Here is a 23255-nt window from a genome sequence, read left to right as displayed (position 1 = left end):
CAATTGGCAACCACCCCTAAGAGGAGCTATCAAACTGAACTTCGATGGCTGCTCTAGGGGCAACCCTGGACCCTCTGGGGCGGGGGTGTTTTCAGAGATTTTGAAAGGAATATCATCTTCACGTTTGCTGAACCACTGGGCTTAATTGATTCCCAACATGCCAAAGCCAAGGCACTCCTGATTGGGATCAAGTTTTTCGACCCGTCATGGGGTTCTCACCTGATTGTTGAAGGGGACTCTTACAACGTTATTGCTCGGGCTTCCAGAAAGTCTGCACCACCTTGGTACCTACTGCCCATTTTTGATGAAATACAATGCTTATGCAGGGATATCAGCGTCTCCTGGACGCATATATTCAGGACGCGCAATGCTCTCGCAGATCTCTTGGCCAATGATGGAGCAGATCTTTCGGACAACCAGGGACCCCCTTAAGCTTGCTGCTGTTTTTGCCTCTCCCTACTCTAGCTTCTCCCTCGTTATGTAAAAAATGTGTTCTTATAAACCCTTTCCTTTTGCTTAGCCAACTCTCAGTTGTCACGAGCTTTCTGTCTCTTGTTGCTGTTTCTTTACTTTCGGATTGTTTATTTTGGGTTTTCTCTGTGTAGATAACTCCCCGCCTGTGGGGAGCAGCGTAGCACCTCTTTTGTGTAAAGGTTAGCTACCCCCAAATATCTTGTACTTTTCTTTTCATTAATGACACTGTAAACTTTATCCAAAAAAAAAGAATGCATGTAGACATACATGCTATAGAAGAGTTCCTCAGAATAATTCATGAGACTGCCCTTGGACAATTCATAATCCAAATATAACAAAAACACACCGAAGCACGTGGATTCACACACACAAACCTTGCCTGTAGAAAAGCATGCTATGGAGGATACTCTAACAATAATTCATGAAACTGCCATCCAACAACTCATTATCCAAAAAAAAACCAATCCATTATCTAAAAATAAGACGAAAACAAGCACGCAAGTGCATGCACACACCCACACTATATGCATGTACAGAAACAAGCTATGGAGGAGGCTCTTGCAATAAACCATGGCACAGCCACCAAAGAATCTATTGTCCAAGTATAAACAGAGATGCACATAGGCTTGTGCACATACCATAGTTACCAGGAGCACCCCAACAGGGTGACGCTCCGGCTCTGGAATCTAGCTCCGACGTTCCATTACTGGGATCTCACTCGAAACGAAATTTTTTTACTTAGGGATCTCGCTCCCATTCTATAGGGTACTCGCTCCGATGAACAAAAGGATCTCAACCCCCACATACCACGGTGCACGTTCGTGAAGAGTGTAGATCTCGTTCCTGAATAAATAAGGTCATCGAACCTCAAAATTTGGTAGCGCGATCCCTGTGTAGACGGACCTCCATCCTTATCAAGCGGTGACCAATGAGTTCTAGAATAAACCAGAACGAGATCCCGTTAATGTGGGAACGGGCTGCAATACGTAGTGGAAACATGAATCCATGTGCAATGGGATTGGGTTCTTGATACAAGTGGAGTTCTCTGATGGGAGCGGGAACCAATCATGCAAAGAACGTGATTTGTCCTTGAATGGAGTTCGATCCTATCAAAATAGGAACGCGATTCAACTTAAAATGAGATCTCATTCCTATTCCGGATGGGAGCACAATCCTATTGCAATTGAACACGATCCCATTGTATACGGACTGTGTCCCCATAAGGATCTAGATCCTATAGTGTTGGGAATGTGCTCCACCTTCAAATGGGATCGCCTTTTGCTACTTTTACCCTCATCGGAACTCACTCCCCGAGAGCTAGAACTTTGGGCAGCCATCGATCCGACGCACCCGTTCCCGACCCCGAAGCTGTTCCCGCTCCGGCTTCCGGTAACTGTGGAACATACATACCACATGCATTTACACATACATGAAGTAGAGTAGGCTATTAAATAATCCATGAGACTTCCCTCTAACAATTCACTATCCAAATATAACTAAATGCACACGAACATGCACTCACATACAAACACTATATTCATCTATACATAAATGCTAAGGATTAGGCTGATATAATAAACCATGAGAGTGACTGTCAAACAATTAATTGTATAACTACGTTCCACATACACTAATGCGAGTGGGCATACACACGCACATACAATACGTACACCCACATACACTATTGTGAGGAAGCTTTCAAAAAATCCATCGCCATCCAAATAACAATTCGTTATCCAAATATAACAAACAGAAAAACATGTGTGTGCACATACACATGCGGGCAATCGCACACACACACATTGCATGCATTTACAAGTACATGCTACAGGAGAGTCTCTCACATAATCCATGAGAATGCCATCTAATAATTCATAATCCAAATATATCTCAAATACAAATGTGCAGACACACAAAAGACGGACAACATGCATCTGTGAATACATGCTACAAGGAAGCTCTTCTAACAATCCATGAAATTGCCATCTAATACTCCACCATCCAAATATAACACAAACACACACACACACACACACACACACACACACACACCCACACACACACCCACACATACACACACACACACACACACACACACACCCACACACACACTGTACATTCAAGTAAACCCACAATGGAGAAGGCATACAATAATCCATGAGACTGCCATATAACAAATTAATTATCCAAATACAAACAAAAACAGGGGTTTGCATGCACTGATCCAAAAACACATAACACACTACATGAATTTAAACGTACAGGCTATGGCGGTCACACTCACAATAATAGTTGAGGCTGTGATTTAACAGTTCATTACCAAAATATAACACAAACACAAGCGTGGGCATGCTCATGACATGCACCACAAACATTTACACATACATGCTATGGATGAAGCACAAACAATAATCCATGAAACAACCACAAAATAAATTCATTTACCAAATATAGCACACAAATGCGCACATGCAAACTTGCTAAATACATGAACGAATTCATGCAAAGGAAAGGACTCCTACAATAATCCATGAAACTTCCATCTAGCAATTAATTATCAAAATATAACACAAACACATATGCGCATGCACACAAATTGATAGATTTTCAGTATGTATATATACATGTTATGGAGGAGGCGTATACAATATGCATGAGACTGCCATCCAACAATTCATAATCAAAATATCATGCACACACAAACATGCCCATGCATGCAAGCACATACTACATGCACATACATATTCATTTGGGAAAGAGGCTCACTATAATCCATGAGACTGCAATCTAACAATTCATTATCCAAATATAGCACACACTTACTTAGGCGTGCAAGCATGCACACACCATACATGCACACACATGCTATTGAAGAGGCTCTAACAAAAATCCATGAGACAGCCATCAAAAATTTACTATCCAAATATTAAACACATGCAAGGGCATGCACATACAAACCCAGAGACTTAACACATGCATGGACAAATACATGCTTTGGATGAGGCTCTTACAATAATTTATGAGACTGTCATCTAACAGTTCTTCATGCAGTGCGTATGCACACGCACACACTACATGCGTGTACAAATAACTGCAATGGAGGAGGCTTTTGCGATAAGCATGTGCACACACACACACATAAAACTTCCATCTAACAACTTGTTATCCAAATATAACACACAAACACACACGCTTGCATGCACACACACACTCTACATGCATGCACACATACATTCTATAGAGGAGGGCCTTACAATAATCCATGAGACTTGCCATCTAACAATTCATTACCAAAATATAACACATACGTGCATGCTCGTACACACACGCACACTACACGCATGCACACAAATGCTATGGAAGAGGCTCTTTAATTAATCCACGAAACAGCCAGTTAATAATTCATTCTACAAATATAACAAAAGCGCATGGACTTGTGCTCTCACATGCACACACCACATGCCAGTACAGAAACAAGTTATGCACGAGGCTCCTAAAATAATGCATGAGACTGTTATCTAGCAATTCATATCCAAATCTCATACATATACTTGTGCGTTAGCACACACGGGCACATACATGCACGAACACAACATGCATGTACACATAGAAACTATGGAATAGATCAGGTAGATCTAGATCGGGAATCGATGTATACTAACCCGATTCCTATCAGAACCAAGAATCAATACGCTTCCCTTGGAGTTGCCCAGTTCTGTCAGGGAATCGGGCGATCTACACCAACTGGATCGCCTGATTCCAACATATTTCATTTATTTTTTTCATTTTTTTATTGTCTCAATTTTTTTAAAACCTTTTTGGACCCCTACTAACACTGGAGAAATGGTCTGATTTGTCAATCCGAACCGGTTTTCAAATGGCCGGTTCACCTGGCCAATCTAGGTTTTAAACGCAATGCAACAGTCTATGTGACTATCATCTAACAATTCATTGTCCAAACATAGAACACACACACACACACATAAATACATTTATCTACACGCAACCATGAACACAAAGTAGAGACTAACACATAGTCACAAACAAACATGTAATAATAAAAATAAGGTCATACATTCTATTCTCGTTGTTATGTGAATACACCAATTGCTGACAGGATGCAAAATAGCAAAAAAAAGAACAACGAGAAGTACTAAAGAGAGAAAAAAAGGTTACTTGGAATGACTTACCACGGCACTAAGAGGCATAATTTATGGCAAGACTATTTCCTAATCTGGGTAAAAATATTGGTTGGTGCATTCCCAGTGCTATGGCTAGCATTGCTGGTTGCAAAGCTAGAGAAACCACCCATGCTTCCTCCTTGCTTGTTGCTAAAAGCTTGAAACCCACCTGCACAAACCTTAAATTCATTTGTTTTTCTATTCATCTAATTCTGAAATCAGGCACAAATGTAAGCACGATCCTATTATCAAAAAAATGATTGAGGTTTTGTCAAAGCAAAGTATCAAAGAAATGCTTGACTCTTCTTCATTAACTTTTCTCCCTGCAATAATTTCGTAAAATATATCATAAAAATGGGTTCCGGGATCAGTCATGTATGGGATTTGAGGAAGAAACTGCCCTCAAACTTTACTTCAGTATCCAAATTCCCTTTTTCATTATAATTTGTTTTCCAAAAATGCCCTACCCAACTGTATTTAGGCATTGGAATAAATGTCTTATTGGAATAAATTCATCCCCATCTCCCTCCCTCCCTTGCCCACCTGCTCGCCCACCACTACACAGCGTGATTATGAGAATCCAGAAAATGTTTGAAAAACATTACGTAAGAAGAATTGAAAATTATTATCAAAACTCTCCCACTCTCTCCATGCCCCAACTCTCACTCTCTCGCTCTCTATGACCCCACTCTCTACCCCCCCTGTCCTCCTTGCTAGTTTGGACCTAATGAAAATATATGCATGCAATAATCTCCATTTTCTAAACTAAAAGGAAAATACAAAAATACAAGTTTATAGAGAACTAAATTTTAAAAGTATAAGAAAAAAAAGTCAAACTTCTTCCCCCTTTGGTTCTTCTTTACTTTTCAGTTTTCCTACTTTTTCCTACAGATTCTTTGTGTATAACCTTTTCTGAGATCTTCCTATTGCCCAATAAACATCTCAACGAAAGATTCCTAAAACAAAGGTTGTCAACAAGCATTCCAAATGAAGAAGATGAAACCATTGCAACATCAACACATTCACGAAAGAGAAGAAGATAACCTCCAGTATTCGCTGCAGCAGCCGCAAAACCCCCACCACCCGAGGCCATTGCTCCAAACCCATCACCAGCCGTCGCCATGGCCGCAAATCCACCAACACTACTCGCTGACCCAGAAGAAGAAGAAGCAAATCCTGCTCCTGGTAAGCTACTACCAAGCTGCCTCGACTGTCCAAAAGCTCCAAGAGCTGATCCAAGAACTTGTGGTCCTCCCCGTATTTGTGCTGGCTGGCCAAAGCCACTCGTACCCCCCCCAACCAGTGACGGTTGGCCAAATGGACTTGCACCTGAACCTATCTGTGCAGGCTGCCCAAAGGCACTCACACCCAAACCTATCTGTGAAGGTCGGCCAAAGGCGCTCATAGTTGGAGGTGCCCCACTTTTTGATGGAGAAGAAAACACGCTTGGGTCTGGTTGGGTGGGTTGAATTGAGGGTGGGGTAAAAGACGCAGGCCTGAATAGCTGCCCGGAAGGGATAGAGAGAGAAAATGAAGTGCTTGTTTGAGTTGAAGGGCCAAATGGGGTGCCAAATGGGCTGTTGGGTTTCGAGGCAGTCGGGGAAGATGAGCCAAGCCCAAAAACACCAAATGATCCCAAGCTCATGTCATTTGTTGGGTCTGGAGCCTCCTCCTCCATCCCATCCTCCTCAAGGATGGTAGCATCCAAAGTCTCATTCTTCATGTCAGCTAATGGTTGAATTGCATTGGTGGGTATTGGTTGGGCCATATTGGGGGTTGGGGAAACTGCAGGGACAATAGGTGCTGGACTTGATAGATTTACTAATGTACTTGTAATTGTGTTTGAAAACCCATTTGTTGATGAGGGTGATGATATGAGTCCGGGCCCTGAGCTAGCAACAAAACCTAGATTTGGGGGGACAGTAGTCGAAGGACAGTTCTGTGACAGTGATATCTGAATAAGGGATGATGTGGAAGAAGCCCCAAAAAGTGATGAGGTTGAACCAGTTTGGGTAGTAGTCTCTGCACTGGGTTTTGTCATAGACATTGATGCATCAGAAAAAAGGGGCCTATTTAGATCTAGAGAAGGTTGAGAAGTACTAGCTCCAGTCAAGCCAGAAGTGATTAGTGGATTATCTGTTGTTTGAAGATGTTTAAAAGAGAGAGGCGACGACAGTGGTGCCAGGGAAACAACAGGAGAAACCGAGAAAGGTGGAATTGATGCTAAGACAGGTGGAGAAAGTGAAGAATCAGATGACACTGATACAGGTGGTGAAATTGGTTTTCCCACAGACTCGGCCTTGTTAAATGAAATGTCCAACTGAAATGGCTTTTTAGATGGATCATCAGCAAAAGAAGCATTTCTTGGTGGAGAGATTGGTGAAGTCCAACTCTTTTCTGGTAAAACATGGAAATCCTCAAGTTTTACAGGTTTATGCTTGGTGCTGTCCGTTAGCGTTTGATCCTTTTGCTCGAACGTGTTTTTCATGGGCACAGTAGGTATTTTCTCAGGTTCAGCTGCTTCATGCTTTGCACTTGCTGGCATTAACTTTGGAGTAACAGTTGTTTCAATACTCATACGGGGTAAAAACCCTTTTGCTTGATCCTTTGCATGCATTGTGTTTCTCATCGGCTCACTTGTGGAAGATATGGCCGTGTTAAATGGAAACAGTTGCTTGATGGGACTGGCACCTTTGGGTTGGGTAATGGACTGTGTCTTGGTATCCATTATAGCTTGGCTACTGGAAAAACCCGTATGCTCCTTGTGCGTGATAGAAATGTTTTTTCCATCAGAGAAACCTGGTGCAGATACAGCTTGGGCGCCAGTAGAGCTTGATGATGGTGTCGATGCTTGAGGAATGGTTTCTGGCAAACCTTGGGTTTTTGGAGATATCAATCGTGCTATTTGCAATGGTTCAGAAGTTTGTTTTGACCATTTGAAAAATGAGGGTGAGGATCCAGGTGTCTCCGAGCCAATCGCATGGACAGGTGACATCTCCTGAATCTCTGCAGCCAACCAAAGAAAAATAGAAAATGAGAACTTTTAGCAAATCAATGATTTTTGGATAACATTAACTACAGCATAACCTGGAACTTAGTGTCATATTAACCTTTGTCAGGAGATGAAGGAAATAATGGGCGAGCAGGTGGTGTAAACTCCTTCTGGCGAGCTGGTGAGAAGCCAATTCTGTTTCGCAAATTTGGAAGCTTTTCAAGTGATAATTTATCTGAAGAAGGTTCCTCTCGTGGAGTCCTTTTTATTGTGGTTTTGGGAGGCTCCACATTGATCCAACTCTGCAAAATCAAGCACAAGCAATCGCATTAGCATTGGACAGTCTTTCCATGCTAGGCCAAGCCATTGACTATCTGCATTTGCTAAATTAACTAACTAAAGGCGCCAAAAGAAGCAATAAATGGAGAAGGCGGAATTATGTGCCAAATCTAATAGTGTTTTAAGAAAAGATAATGAGACAGTGCAAGGAATCCCCATCACATTTCATGTGGAAGGGAAAGGTAGGCAAGGCTCATAATCAACCACAGAAAGATATTTAACTTTTACCAGGCCCCGTCAAAAAAAAGTCGAAGAGCCAACGAAGCAAATATTGTCACAACTGAGTTTGGGAAGCACATAATATTTTGATCTTTATGCAATAATTTCTAACTGCTTCTTAGTAACTACTGGACAAATTAAATCACTGCTATGCATTCTGCCAATCCCCAAGATTGGGCTGATAAAAGAAAAATCTATATTTCATGACTTGAAACCAAAGTGGTACACATATTTAAAAGATTGTAACAACAAAAACAAGCTTTCAGTTTCACCAAAATATTATTACAAGTCAACAATTAATCAATTCATTTTCAATAATTCTGGTTTCAGGTACTGTTAAGATTAAAAGCCAACAATGAAGAAAGCCACAATGCCATGCATAATCTAGTGTGTATTTGTACAAGATTATAAAAGCAGATTTGGATGCAGAGCCTACAACCATCAAAGAGAGTAAAAGGTTCACCTAAACATGAATAGAAAAAGGAACAAAGGGAAAAAAATATTACCTTGTCCATTGAGTTTCTCCTTCTCCTTGCAGTCTCTGGCTCAAATAGTTGAGCACTTGACAACTTTCTTGGAGGGCTCTCTTTTGTTGAGCTGAATGAAGATGAAGAAAATTTCTTGCTTGCATAAGAAGAATGTTCAGACTCTTTTACTTCTGGGGATTTAAAAAGGTCACTACCACCAATGAGACCAATGGATTCAAACAACTCCTTTGCTGCATTCCGTCTCTTTACAGATGGAGCCTCAATATTTAATGCAGACATTTGGTCCGAGAGGATATCTGCAAGCCGCTCAGCTACAGTTAATTGCGAATTCATTGTGTTGTATAAACTATGCAAGGATTGGATTTGTCTGCACGAAAGGAAAAGTGATCATATCAACAGACATTAGTACAGGTTCGGTACTAATGGGAAAATTCAGAACTTGTAGATTACTAGTCATATAGTTTTTTTTTTTCTTTATAGTTACAAATGATTAGTTATACCTGTCCATATGCACCCCTAATGTACAAAAATAACATGTCTATAGACAGATTGGCATAAGTTGAAACTTCTTAAAGCCATTCCCCCACCCCCCTCTCCCCACCCCTCCCCTCTTCCCCTCAAAGAAAAAAAGAAAACCACCCTAAAGTTTTTAAATTAATTTGCCCAGCTCCACCAATAAAGAACAGTTTCTTGACTGCCATGCCAAGCACTATTCTTAACTCTGAAAATTCAGAAGCTTATAATGTGGATATTTTATAGGAGTCAGCAACGACATTCATAGTAAACAAATAATGTCAAATGCAAATGATTAGTCACAGGACAAATATACCATATTGTCATTTATGTTAATTAACTACAGTTAGTACAATGACATTTGGTACAGCTACAAACATTACACTTTTCAGATTTCCCAAATTCTCCAAAACTATAAAGATCTAGGGAAAACAAAAGGAAAAATGTTGGTTCTTGATGTCAATGTGCAACATGAGCATTACAGAAACACTTCATCAAGAAAAGGATTTCAGTTTTGGGCAGACCTTGATGGTTGCACACTCCTTTGAAATGCTGTTCGTCCCTTGAGAGCACCACCATTTTCACCAAATTTATCGAGCTCAAGAGCATTGAAATGTTTTTCCAGTTCTATAAACTGACACCTCAAATTCTGGAAAGGTCTCATGAAAACAATCTCAGGCATGCATATACAACAGAAATAAGTTTGTCAACGCAAAAAAACAAAAATACCTGACTCGCTTTCATTATTTTCTGTCTCTTCAGCTCAAATTCAGGGCTCAAATTCTGGCAGTTCCACGACTTCCAATACTGGTCATCAGCAGCTTGCTTAACAATGCTTTCCGTATGCAGTCTCCAAGCAACAACTGAAAGGAATGTTCAGGTTCAGGCAAATGAGAAGCAGGTAAAAGTGCAAGCAAATTAATAATATAAAAATTGGAAACCCAGCTCATTGGTTGCATTTTTGCAGTAACTGTGTTCTATTTTGACACATACGCATTCTGTAAGATTTATGACTCAATTTTTATAACTGAAGCTTAGAGACCCAATGTTACAAACCTAGAGACAATTAGATTTGGCTCAGTATGACCAAAGGAGGCCCTATAACCATTCAAGTCAACCTTTCAAGCTCAAATTGGCCTCACAAAGCGAAGAATGAAATACACTACATGAAAAACCAGAATTCATCAACTACTACTTTTTTTTCTTTTAATTAACCAAATCTGGTAGATTAGTAACAATTTGTTGTGACAAGTAGAATGCACTACAATACATGAAAAACCAAAATTCATCAACTACTACTTTTTTTTTACTTTTAATTAACCAAATCTGGTAGATTAGTAACAAGTTGTTGTAACCTCTAGTAATGCCCTCATTACAACTTTCTTTTTGGGTAATTTCTTGATGATTATTTTTTAGTTCATCAGGGCTGATTTCACCTTTTGACTTAAAATTACAATCCAACTAGCAGGTCAGAGTGCTTTCATAGCACTTACTTTATGTGATGTGAAAGTCAGGGTTGCCATGATAACATGGAGATATATTCGCGAAAAGAAAGAATTATGAGCTTCTAAATGATTCTTAGAGGATATGAGATGTGGCTATGTAGAAGAGACTTAAGGGAAATCACCATCAGCATCAAACATGTATAGAACCTTAACCAAAGCATTGGCATGTATTCAAGGTAAATTCCTAATTATGTGATGTGAGCGTTGCAACATCAATCAAAAGATCTGGAATGGTCTGCATGGGAAATTAATAAGACCGTGACCACCACTAAGAAGAGAAAGCAAATTTAAATGGCACATTCATTATCTTTTATACAAAAGCATGTTGCACAATACTAACAAGAATCGTATCAGCAAGTTGACTTCAAGAAGTGTAACAGGGAATTATCCCAAGCAAAACCACTAATTTGGAGCATTGGATATTACCTTGCAGAGTTTTATCCCAAAGAGATTGCATTTCTTCATGCCTTTTCTCAATTGTGCTCTGCAGGAGGACAGCAAATTTCATTGATACAAACTCTCACAAGCCACAAAACTTCATTTCCACTCAACTATTCAGTTATTTCTTTACAATTAAGCCTAATCTGATTCATAAAGAGTCATCAACACTAACTGATGTGTCAAAGATCACCGTGGGTATCATGAATGGCTATAGGACATCATTACCTTGCAAACTCTGCAACTTCTCAACAGGTTCTGCGATTTTTCTTCCAATGCTTTAATAGAACTTTTACGGAAGACAGTAACAGCTTCACCAGGGCCACCTTCTTCATTGATGATAGATAAAAGCTTATCCAGTTGTGTTCCAATATGCTTTATCTGGAACATGAAACATCACATTCCATTAGGAGCACCAAAACAAATTACACTTCAAGAAATTATTCAGGATTCATATCTAAACCCGTGAAAGCCATAAAAATCACAGAATATATAGGAAACTTTGGACCATAGTTGATGGGATCGAGAAAGGGAGCAGCAATATGAGGGTGGGATCGTGAAAGGATAGAAGATCCTTATGGTTGGGAGTGTCGCCTGTCTAGGTATATGTTAGGGATGAGATCCTTTAATGTTAGAGATCTCATCGCAACATTTTGGGGATCTCAATCGGAACCTTATAGAGAAAATATATTCTAGGATTATATATACTCTTTTCGGTAGGTTTCTCATTATTATGGTCACCAAGCAATGAAACCAATACTAAAAATATAGTTGCATTGCTAGTGGGCTATAAATAAAGAAAATCATGACTGCGATTGTTATCTTGGTCTTTGAGGTTGGGATAGAGATCACAAAATGTAAAAAACGTGATCTTCAGAAGATCCCTTTTCCAAAGCGAAGGAATGAGAACATGCTGGGTCTAGAGGGCTCCCTAAAAATCTCTTGGGCTTCTTCCAATGGAATCCTCCCTTTCATACTCCAAACCCTCCACTCTACGATTGCATTTCAATGGACTTCCCTTTTAGGTTAGGAGTTCCATACATGGTCCATCAGTTCCCATCATCCATGAATCCTCTGTCCCTGACCACAAAGGCTAGACCATCGTAGTCCACAAAAAACATAAAAACACTGCTATGGACCACAATATTTCTACTCTTGGTGCTCCTACTCCACACTTCACCCAGAATCTCAGTAGTCCACAGTGTCTCAATCCTTTTAACGTGTCACGTCCTCAAACGATCTCCATTTTTTGGGATTCACCCGGCGCTCCTCGAACACCCCATCCCGTTAGTAATGATGATTTTGGCAAGTCATTTTCCTCTTTTCCTTCGCCTCCTGCCACCTGTTCTCTCTCTACAATACCTGCATTAACTCCTCCCCCACTCCGCAGCCAAATCCTACTCCTTCCCAAGGAGTATTATTTCACCCCCATCCCAATTGGACACTCCTCCCTTCCCTCAATTATTGCTAGCGCTGCCATCACTCAACATGCGCCGCCTTCTAACCACATGCCTCAGCATGCATTTAATTTATGCATCTAACCCCAAGTGCACACCCATTCCCCTTTATCCTACCATTCGCCCTCAACCATCCAGGTGGCTAATCTGGCGGCACACTAATCCCCCTCCCTCCTTCTCATCTCCCTACCTAATACACCTCATCTCCTCCCATTCTTGCTCACTTGCCCACCTGCCCCACCCCCCCCTTAATTACACCTAGTGTACCTCTCCCTATACTTCACCCATCTCAAGACCGTCAATCTCACCCCTTTGTTCCATCTCTTCATCTTCCCCAACCTCCTCTCCTTCCTCTGCTTCCCTATACTCCTCCCATCCCTCTCATTCCACCCCTCCTCTTAATGAGCCCCTGCAAGCCACCAGTTCTTGTAATCGTTCTTTACAATGCCAACCTCCATACCTCCTCCCCCTTTCCCTCTTCTTTACCCCTATTCTTGCCCCTTACTCCTTCCTCACAAACCTTGTCCCATCCATCTTCCTTCTCAGAGATGACACTAGAAGCAAACTGCAACCACGTCCGGCCCTCTTGCCTTCCCTCCATTCCCACCCCACCCCCTTCCATCATTCCTGTGCTACCCCACCCCTTAGTGTCGTTCATGCAAACTCCTAGTTACATCCATTTCCCCAGTTTCCCCTCCCCCGCATCCTTACAGTAACGCTCATTCCCCTTTACGTATTCTCTAAACCCTCCTCATCCACCCCAGTTCAATCAAACTCATTTGCTACTCCCTTCCCTAACCCCAGGATTGAAGAAGGCAGGAGTTGGATTTAGCCCAACTAGTCCCCCTCCCGTTGGAGATGAGACTAGCTATCAACGCCCACGACTCATCAGCAAGTAGGATTCCTCTCTTTATTCCCCCACTTCAATTCTTTGTCACTCCAAATGGCAAGCTCTTACACAAGCTGAAATTCTATTTCTTTCATGTACTCCTCTGCAGGTTCTTCCCTAAGAAGCACAACCTCCACTCCAGATTTGCCTCCCTCCATTCCTTCCCCCATTGAACCTTCTCAATCTTGCAACCCATCTCCTGTTCAAGGGAGGAGTTCAACTTTGATATCCAATCTTTGACTTCAGTTGACTTCAGGGAGCTAGCGAGAATCGATAGAGGAGAGCCTGGTATGGGAACCATGATCTGAACGGGATGTGTATGATGGTAACATCTCCGACCTTGCTGACACTCTTAGAGCAGACGCTGGTGCTTCTCAGGTAACTCCCTCTCCTAAACTCCCTAAAGGCTTTAGAGAGCTCGCCAAGCTGCATTCAAGTATCAATTACAATACCCCTTAGCACTCTTTTGTTTACATTCCTTTTCTAGCCTCTATGTCTCACAACCCTAAGAATAGAAGGTCTAGAAGGAGAACCCCCAAATTCTCCCAAATGAGGATCCTCTGCTGGACTATTAGGGGGCTTGGTAGTCATTTCAAGTGTAGTGTTGTTCACTCCCTCGTATCGGGCCATAATACTGATTTCCTTGCTCTTTTCGAAACTAAGCTCCCGGCCTCAAATCTTTCGTTGATTAGGGAGGTTGCCCACTGGAAGGCAAGAGTTATGAACTAAGCTACTATTTGAAGCTCCGGCTGCAAATGTTCCTTGGGTCCTTGGTGCTTTAATGTTGTCAGATGAACCCATGAGAGAAGCTACAAAGGCAACATCACTACCTCCATGAGAGCATTCTCAGACTTCATTAATAGTGTCCCCCTCTTAGACGTTCCCCTCTCTAGAGCTTCGTTCACTTACTCCAACCATACCTCAGTGCATGTCGTGACTAAGATCGATAGACTCCTCATCTCCAATGAGTGGGAAGAAAGGTTTCCTGACACCCATTCCTCTACCCTCCCCAAGATCACCGCTGACCATAAACCCATCCTTCTAGACACCAGCCCTATTCAGTGTGCCTTCAGGCTTTTTAGGTTTGAACTCTTTTGGTTGGAGGAATCCTAGGAAATTCTGACAGCATATTCAAGCTTATTTGGCACAGATCCAGAGCTTAGATGTCCTTGAAGAGTCAAGACCCCTCTATACTAAAGAAACCTTATATAGATTGACTGCCAAACAGAATCTCCTTCATTTCCTCAAATAGGAAGAAACCTTACGGTACCAAAGATCCAAGATTAAGTGATTAAGGATGGGGATAGGAATACAAGCTTCTTCCATAAAACTGCTAGCTCTAGGAGACGTGGGAATGCATTTCTCACATCTCAATAGGAGATTGCTCCTCCTCTGAGCCTGACCACATAAATAGGACTTTTATAAGGTTCTTCAAAAAACTCTTTTCCTCCCCTTTTACTCCTAAACTGTTGCTAGGTGATTTAACCTTTCTCACCCTCCCCCTTGAGGATGTTTCAGCTTGCCAACGATAAAGCCCCTGGTCCAGATGGTTTCCCTATTGTTATTTTCCAAGAATTCTGGGATGCCCTTGCCCTTGACATGTTAACTTTTTTTAATGAATTTTAACATAGAAGTTGTCTTAAATCAGTGTTGAACTGTACTTTTCTTTGATTTCTAAGGTTGAAGGGGCTGAAAAAGTGAGGGACTTCCGCCCCATTAACCTACTTAACTCCTACAAAATTCTTCCAAGGCTCTGGCCTCTTAAACTCCAAAAGGTGTTGCACAAAATCATATCTCTTGTGCAATCAGCCTTTGTTGCTAATAGCCAAATCCTTAATGGTACCTTCGTAGCACATAAAGCTATTCACTCTAGGTTTATCTCAGGATCCAAAGGCCTCGCCATCAAGTTAGATTGGAAAAAGGCCTATGATCGTATAGATTGGGAGCTACTTAATTGCATGGGATTTGGCCCCAAGTGGAGATCTTGGATTAAAGCTTGTATCTCCAATCCTTTCTTTTCCATCACTATTAACGGTTCTCCAGTGGGATTATTCCCCTCCTATAGGGATCTTAGACAGGGAGACCCCCTCTCGCCTTTCTTGTTCACCTTCATAAGAGAACTCTTCTTTAAGTCCATCTCCAGGTTGTTTGATCAGGGCCTGCCAAATGGGTTCCAAACCTCTAGAGTTGGCTTGGTCATCTCCCATCTTTTGTATGCTGATGACACCTTAATTTTCTATGGGGCTGAACCCTCATAGCTAGATAATCTTTGGGTCTTCCTCAGATGCTTCGAGCTTACCACAAGGATGAAGGTCAATATGTCCGTAACTAAAATGTTGGGAGTGCAGGTCCTATAACCTAAAATTCAATCCTTAGAAGATCTTAGTTTGTTCCATCGAGCGCCTACCCTCATTCTATTTGGGCCTAACCCTCTGTCTAGGAAAACCTAAGAAACAACTTTGGGACAATGTCATAGAGAAGTTCTCTTGAAAGCTTGCAAACTTGAAAGGCAGATTCTTGTCCCATGGAGGAAGGATAACCCTCATCAAAGTGATGTTGGCTAACATTCCCATTTACGAGATGTTTCTCTTCCAGATTCCTTCCTCTGTAGACAATCGCCTTGAGAAACTCATGCAGGATATCCATTGGAATGGGGAATCCAATGGTCATAAATTTCACCTTGTTGCTTGGAATAAGATTTGTAACCCCAAAAAGTGTGGTGGCCTAGGCATTAAGAACATAACCCTAATGAATTCTGCCTTATTAGGCAAATGATGGTGGAGATTCACGTCCCCACACACTCTTCTCTAGAAACAAGTAATAATATGGTATGGGAGAGGATGGTTGGCTACCTTGTTCTCCTTTAACAGTGCTTCAGATGCATGGAAGTAGATATCCTCTTTCAAATCTGCCTTCAGAACCTTCATTAGATTTAAGATAGGGGATGGATCTAAAATCAGATTTTGGAAGGATCTTTGGATAGGAGACCAACCTCTAGTCTTCCCTTTTCTTCCTCCTAGCCACAAACCAAGATGCCCTTGTGGCCACTTATGTGAAATGCAGGGATTTAAATTTGGTATGGAAACCTATCTTCAGGAGAAATCTGAAAGACTCCGAGATTAGCTATCTCAACTCCCTCCTTTTGCTTACCCCTTTCTTCTCTATCTTCTCCAATGAAGACTCCATCATTTGGGCTCCCAACACAGTTGGAACTTATAGTGCTTCCTCTTTCTACTCCTCTCCCCCTCCCCCTTTGGATCTCTCTCCCCTCCTAAAAAAAGTTTGGTCCATCTCTGTCCCTCTTAAGGTCCAAGCATTCACTTGGATCCTTCTGTAGGGCAAATTCCAGACCCTTGACCAGCTTCAAAGGCATAGCCTTGCTCTGCCCAATCGTTGCAGCCTCTGTCTTCATGACAAGGAAAATATTCCTCATCTCTTGCTCCATTGTGACGTCGCTTCTTCCATGTGGTCCTCCCTCCTCCAGCTTTTTGATCTCCAATGGGTCACCCCTGCCTCTCTACCCCAACTCTTCTCCACTCTTTTTGCTCCCCCATTCCCTAGAAGTGGTCATATGTTATGGCGCAACTCTATATTGGCTCTATTGTGGTCTATTTAGTTCCAAAGGAACTCAAGAATCTTCTGGGGTACAGCTAGACATCTTTCTCCTCCTATTTGATTCCATTATGGCCTTGATTTCTTTCTGGGCCAAGATTATTCCCATTTACAAATATCACAACCTAACCAATTTCCCACACTAATTGGGTTACCTCCTTTCACTTGCACAAACACACACCCTCCAAAAAAAAAAAAAGCTACTTAAAGGGATGTTTGGAGAATTCCACCCTTTAGCTTGGTTAAAGTTAACTATGATGGATCCTCCATTGGAAATAGTGGTCCCTCGGGTTTGGTGGTGCCCTTGCCAACTCTGAACGAGTCTTCTTTTCTTTCCCAGGTTACCTGGGAGCTTTAGAATTCACCACAGCGAAAGCCCTGGCATTATTCGAAGTCCTCAAGAGAGCATCTAAAACAACTCATTCATATGCTGGGATTTTAGTAGAGGCCGACTCTAGCAACATTATTCTTTGGGCTTCAAACCTTAGCCAGCCTCCATGGCGCCTTGCACCCATTTTTTATCAGATCCTTAACTCTATTTCTTTCATACACATACACAGAGAAGTTAATTCAACAGCAGACAGGCTAGCTAAAGACATGGCACTCTTAGCTCCAGGTTCTAGCTCCACTTCTCTCTAATTATTTTCTCTTCTCTCTGCTCCACCTCTCCCTTGCTTTAAAAAAGGAGGGATAGAGAGAAAAAAAAAAAAGAAGAAAAATAAAATTAGAAAGGTGAAGAGCAAATAATATGACAGCAACTGGCCTTGCCCTATTTTCTGTCTAGTCTTCCTTCCTCTAGCTTCTAATGTTAATCTCTAATCGGCTCCTCATTCTTTCTCATCCTTCTTCCCCCTCCTCAATCAGGCTTCATTCTTGTCTCTATCTCTCTTTTCTATTCTCTCCTCACTCTCCTTCTCCACAGTCTCTCTTCTTGCTTACCGTTAATTCTCTCGCCCTTCTCTAGTCATTGCTTTCTCTCACCCCCATACTTTTCTACCTCCTTTTCTTTCCCTACCAATGTTCTAAAAGGCGTTGGCGACCACCGCCTAGGCGATTTGGGCTCTGGGCCGCCTAGGCAAGCGCCCAGGCCCAAAAAAGGTTTGTGTTGTCTTTTTTAAAAAAATTGGATCCCCCACACCTCCCCCCATTTTTTTGTACATACTAGAAATTAATAATTACGAAACTATAAATTAACAATTACAAATTAATACTATTTTTTGGCTTACCATTAAATTAATAATTACTATCACATGCAAAAAGTATTTTTGATAAATTAATAATTACGAATTAATATTATTTCTTGGTTCACCAATAAATTAATAATTACTGTTACATGCAAAACGACAGGTGGCATAAAAAGTTTAATCCTTCCATATATAAATTAAAATTGAATTCATGTTATTTTTTGGTTTACCAATAAATTAATAATTACAAATTAACACTACTATCACATGCAAAAAGCATTTTCAATAAATTAATAACTACAAATTAATACTATTTTTTTATTTACCAATAAATTAATAATTATTGTTACATGCAAAAAGCATTTTCGACAGGTTGCATAAAACGTCTAATCCTTCCATATATTAATTAACGCTGAATTAATACTATTTTTTGCTCTACCAATAAATTATTAATTATGAATTAATACTATTGTTTGGTTTACCTATAAATCAATAATTATTGTTACATGCAAAAGCATTTTTGATAAATTAATAATTACAAATTAATATTATTTTTTTGGTTTACCAATAAATTAATAATTACCATCACATGCAAAAACCATTTTCGATAAATTAATACTTATGAATTAATACTATTTTTTGATTTATCGATGAATAAATAATTACTATTACATGCAAAACAACAAGTGGCATAAAAATTCTAATCCTTCAATATATTAATTAAAACTAGATTACTATTATTTTTTGGTTTACCAATAAATTAATAATTACAAATTAGTACTATTTTTTGGTGCAGGTCTAGGCGGCGCCTAAGCACCAGCCTTTTACACCATCTAGGAGGGTGCCTAGCAAAAGCAGCCTAGGATAGGCCGCCAAGTCCACAACTAGGTGTTTTTTTCAAAAAATGTTGCCTAGACGACAGGGCGGCCGAATTTTCGTTCATTGTTCCCTACCTCTCCTCTATTCTCTCTTTAACCTCACTTCTTACTCTCGTCATTTCTTCTCTTTCTTTTCTCATCTTCTTGCCTCATTCCACGCTATACCACAGGCAGGAAGTGCAGCCAATACTTGGTTCACATGCACAAGTTTAAGGGCTTTCAACTATGGTGCTGTCCACTGAGCCCACTCAGCTCTATTTTTCTTGCCTCTCCCCTTAACCTCTCCTTCTCCTTCACTCCAACTCTTCTTTACTACCTACCTCTATCTCTTCTTCGCTGTGTTTCACACTTGGGCTTCCAGGACTGCCAGATGGCCTTCTCCCTCACCCTTGAAGGTGCACCAGCAGCATCACATTTCCGCAGTTCACACATAAGACCCATTTTTGTATTAAGGATTTTTTTTATTTTTGGTTTTAGCAATTCATTTCAATTTGCCCTACTTCTTTCGTACTTTGAGCACCCACTTGTGGGCTCCCTTTACTATAGAATTAGTGCTTTCTGTACATTTATACTGCATTAACATAAAGTTAACCTTCCTCAAAAAAAAGCGAAGGAGTGAGATTCCAGAGAGGGATGAAGACTTAGGTTGGGAGATCCGACAACTATGCTCTGGATTGATGCATGAAGAGCAATATTAGAAACAACAGTAAGTAGCCATCATGGATGAGTTAGGAAAAGATTTAAAAACTTCATTATGGAGAGCCAACCACATACACTGATTGACAGGTTGAGTGAAAATGGAAGATTGAAGGTGACAACCAGCTGTTTGGAAGCTCATCAAAGTGGAATAAAAGAGTCCAGACGGTAGAAAATAATTCCCATCACTAATGATACATAAGAGCCAAGGCTGAGAGGCCCCCAAATTACACAGCAATAGGTATGGTATTGCCAAGAGATGACATAAAGCATTCAATTCCCTACGAGTGTCCTAAATAAGTGGAACAAACATTTTTGGTTGAATGAGTTGAATCTTGGATGTTGGAATCAATCAATTGCGATGACTTGGGAACCATAAGAAACAGTTTTACAGATACCATGTAACTGGATAAACAGATACTTGGACGGCATATAATTCAATGATAAAAAATAACATGATTTACTAAGAAGACATGCAACAATCACTACCCCAAATGAAACACCCTGTCTAGAATGGAAAGAAGAGAAAATGACAATTAGGTGGCTTCAAGTTGATCAATTCCTGTGTATTCCTGGATGAAAGACTACAGACAAGTTGAGGGTCTGGCTTATCCAATATGGAAATTGTAGACTACAAGCAATCAATTCAGATGTGGGAAGTAATCAAAGAGAATATAAGGCTACAATTAAGAGCAATCAGAAACATCAAGAGCATATAGGGCAAGTAATAAAACTTACATTGTCAAATTCCTTCATGAAGTCCACAGAGTCCACAGTCCCGGGAGGCTGGTGACCTCTACCAATGTTCTTGAATTCTTCATTATAATTGCCAGACATCCTAGGCAAAGAAACCTCCTGTCGTGAACTTGAAAGAATATTTTTCTCATTTCCTTGATGACTAGAAATGAGGCGGTCTCCCTTAGAAGCCAAAGATGACAATGAAGATGGGCCAGTAAAATTTTTAAAACCAAAGAAGTTTCCACCAGACTGGGGTTCAGATGCAACTGTTGGAAAGCCAATGGATCTAGTTTTGTCCACAGAAATCTTCGCCGAGTCATCTCTTTTGGGTAAACCTAGAGAATGTGATTTCATAATAGCAGCTGTGTTAACAGCGATGCTTCTAATCATAGAGCTATTCCTCACTTCAATATCAGTAGTATCCAAAACAGATTTTGTAGTACCTATATTGGGAGAATCTTTCAGTCCAGGAGCAGAGCTTTGCACTAGAGGTGATTGTATATCAAACATTCCTGATATTGGTTTCTCTCCACTAAGAGTATCTGCATTGTTACCAGCAGTGCCTTGATTTTGACTTGCAGTAGTACTAAACCTTTGTTTATCACGGCCTTCCGATGTCAAAATCCCCTGATTTCTCAATTCTACATTGTTAAAGGTAAATGGACTTGCATAGTCAGAAGTAATTGAGGTCATCGTTGTTGCTTTATTTGATGATTGATATGACACAAATGGGGAACTCAAATTCTCGTTTGGCTCAGACTCTCCAGCAGCATATTTCTTCACTGATTCTTCAGCTCCACCAAGCACTCCCTCAACCTGTGAAGTCATGGAATCATCCTGGGTATCAAGAATGGAAGAAATGGATGCAGTTTTAGATAATTCATGTCCAACATCTGAAATTGTTGAAGTGCGTGCTCCTGCATCCCGCACACTATCAGGCAGCTCAGAGTGCACCTCAGGCAAAGCTGGTGGTGCAGAAATACTGCAAAAAAATTGAGATGATAAAAAAGTCGAACAGTACCATCTAGAATCAAAACAAAGCAACCTTGGGCTTCTATCGCTCTTAAAAAAAAAATTAAAACACAATCCATCTCAATCCATCTTCTCAGAGATACATGAAACCCCCAACTTCAAAAATAAAAACAGGACATTTTACCAATCAAAATAGAGGAGAAAGACCACCTGGCAATACGAAACAAATCAATATGCCCGTCAATAGTTACAACGACCAGAATATGATATGGTGAAATTTCTTTTAATTCTCCATCCGCAAGTTTGATTTCAAATATGCCATCTGTTGAAGTCTTATCCACACCAAATCCCACCACCAAATTATCATCTCCATTTTCTAAATTCAGTTGACAAAAGAAAGCTTAGTGCAACTAGACTAAAAGATGAACTCCATTCTTTAAACTAAAGCAACATAACCAATGTTAAAACAATAATCTACTTTTATCATTCGTGCATCAAACTGATGTGCCTGTGGCACATAATTCAACAATGTATAGAAGTGCAGTTCATGCCATCCATGAAGGTATTGGAAATAATAAGATCAACAGACTGATATTTGACAAGCCAAAAAGAGGTATATCCAACAGCAAACCACACAACACAAAATCCATTGCCTAATGAATCATCAAGGCTCCAATAGAATACCATATCCAATTTAAAGATGGTTAAGAACAAGAGAATCACGCTAAATAGTTAACTAGATCGGCTGAATAATAGCAATACTTTCTTTTTCTTCTCCAATCAACAACTATGAAACTAGCCAATTTCTGACAAATAAGACCAATTGTACAAATGATTTTACAAGTAAGTTGGCGATGGAAGCTAGCAGTGCAGCACAATTATAAGGAAGGCTGCATAATAGCAAAATACCTAAGAGATGGGTCAGAGATACAGGATTAACTAACAAAAATGAAAAGCAGGGAAATATAGGAGATACTTCGAACTGGTGCACCAAAAGCGGTGTCACAGAGACATGTAAGAATATGTGACCTACAGAAGCAAGAATCTATTGCCCAAGCTTCCTGTAAGCTATCTAAGGTATGCAGCAATGAATCTCCAGATCTCACCTTAGGCTTGACTAGCATTGGCACTTGGGGCGAGGGATTGAGAGGGGACAAAGTGGTATGGCAACCATGTCCTAGAAACGCTTTGAGGGACGAGAAGATGGATGAGTTTGGGCACATATTATGGTATCCTGAAGAAAAATTTATCACATGCAGAAACTTCAGTAAGAAATTGTGGAATTGGGAAGCATGAGTCCTTTCTCTGTACCTTCCCTAGGATCTTCAAGGGGAATGGGGTGGCAGAAAAGAACCCTAGGTCGCAACATTTGGGAAAATCTGCCTCCATCTTAGGCTTACTTTTTCAGTAATTGACTAACGCTAACCACACATAAAAGTGTGGGGTGTATCTGTGTTTTCGAAGGCAGGATGCGGCCAAAAGCGGTGGGGGGGCCGATGCGGCTCGATGCGGGTGCATCGCGACGATGCGGTCAATAAATGTAAAAAAATTCAAAAAAATCTAAAAAAATAGGTCAATGCATAGAAAAAAAATATGGAGGTGATATATGTGAAAGTAGGTATTTTAGTTTAATGATTAACTCCAAAATAATTAGTTGTCGAAGATTTTGTATCCACTATC

At 40.6% G+C, this 23255-nt stretch overlaps 1 protein-coding gene across 11 annotated transcripts in view; it reads right to left on the bottom strand.

The window, feature by feature from the left end:
* The window catches only part of LNO1 (Nuclear pore complex protein), a 47689-nt gene that overhangs the window by 5611 nt on the left and 18823 nt on the right, over positions 1-23255 (bottom strand). For 3 of the 11 annotated variants that reach the window (XM_020661933.2, XM_020661936.2, XM_088865702.1), the window contains 10 exons: positions 21786-21951; positions 20604-21585; positions 11378-11530; positions 11138-11195; positions 9936-10069; positions 9731-9855; positions 8712-9060; positions 7766-7949; positions 5700-7661; positions 4665-4824 (listed from right to left, as the gene is read on the bottom strand). In XM_020661933.2, the coding sequence (XP_020517592.1) occupies positions 4697-4824; positions 5700-7661; positions 7766-7949; positions 8712-9060; positions 9731-9855; positions 9936-10069; positions 11138-11195; positions 11378-11530; positions 20604-21585; positions 21786-21951 (4241 nt within the window). In that variant the 3' untranslated portion in view covers positions 4665-4696. Of the gene's footprint in view, positions 1-1112; positions 1868-4664; positions 4825-5699; positions 7662-7765; positions 7950-8711; positions 9061-9730; positions 9856-9935; positions 10070-11137; positions 11196-11377; positions 11531-20603; positions 21586-21785; positions 21952-23255 lie in introns of all 11 variants that reach the window. The other 8 variants (XR_002279429.2, XR_002279428.2, XR_016054910.1 and 5 more) reach the window with 8 other exon arrangements.

The sequence above is a fragment of the Amborella trichopoda genome, chromosome 1 (assembly GCF_054954075.1).
Source record: "Amborella trichopoda isolate Santa Cruz 75 chromosome 1, AtrichopodaSantaCruz75HAP2 v2.0, whole genome shotgun sequence".
Lineage (NCBI taxonomy): Eukaryota > Viridiplantae > Streptophyta > Magnoliopsida > Amborellales > Amborellaceae > Amborella > Amborella trichopoda.
Note: the sequence above shows the minus strand (reverse complement) of the source record. Positions and strands in the feature narration are given on the sequence as shown.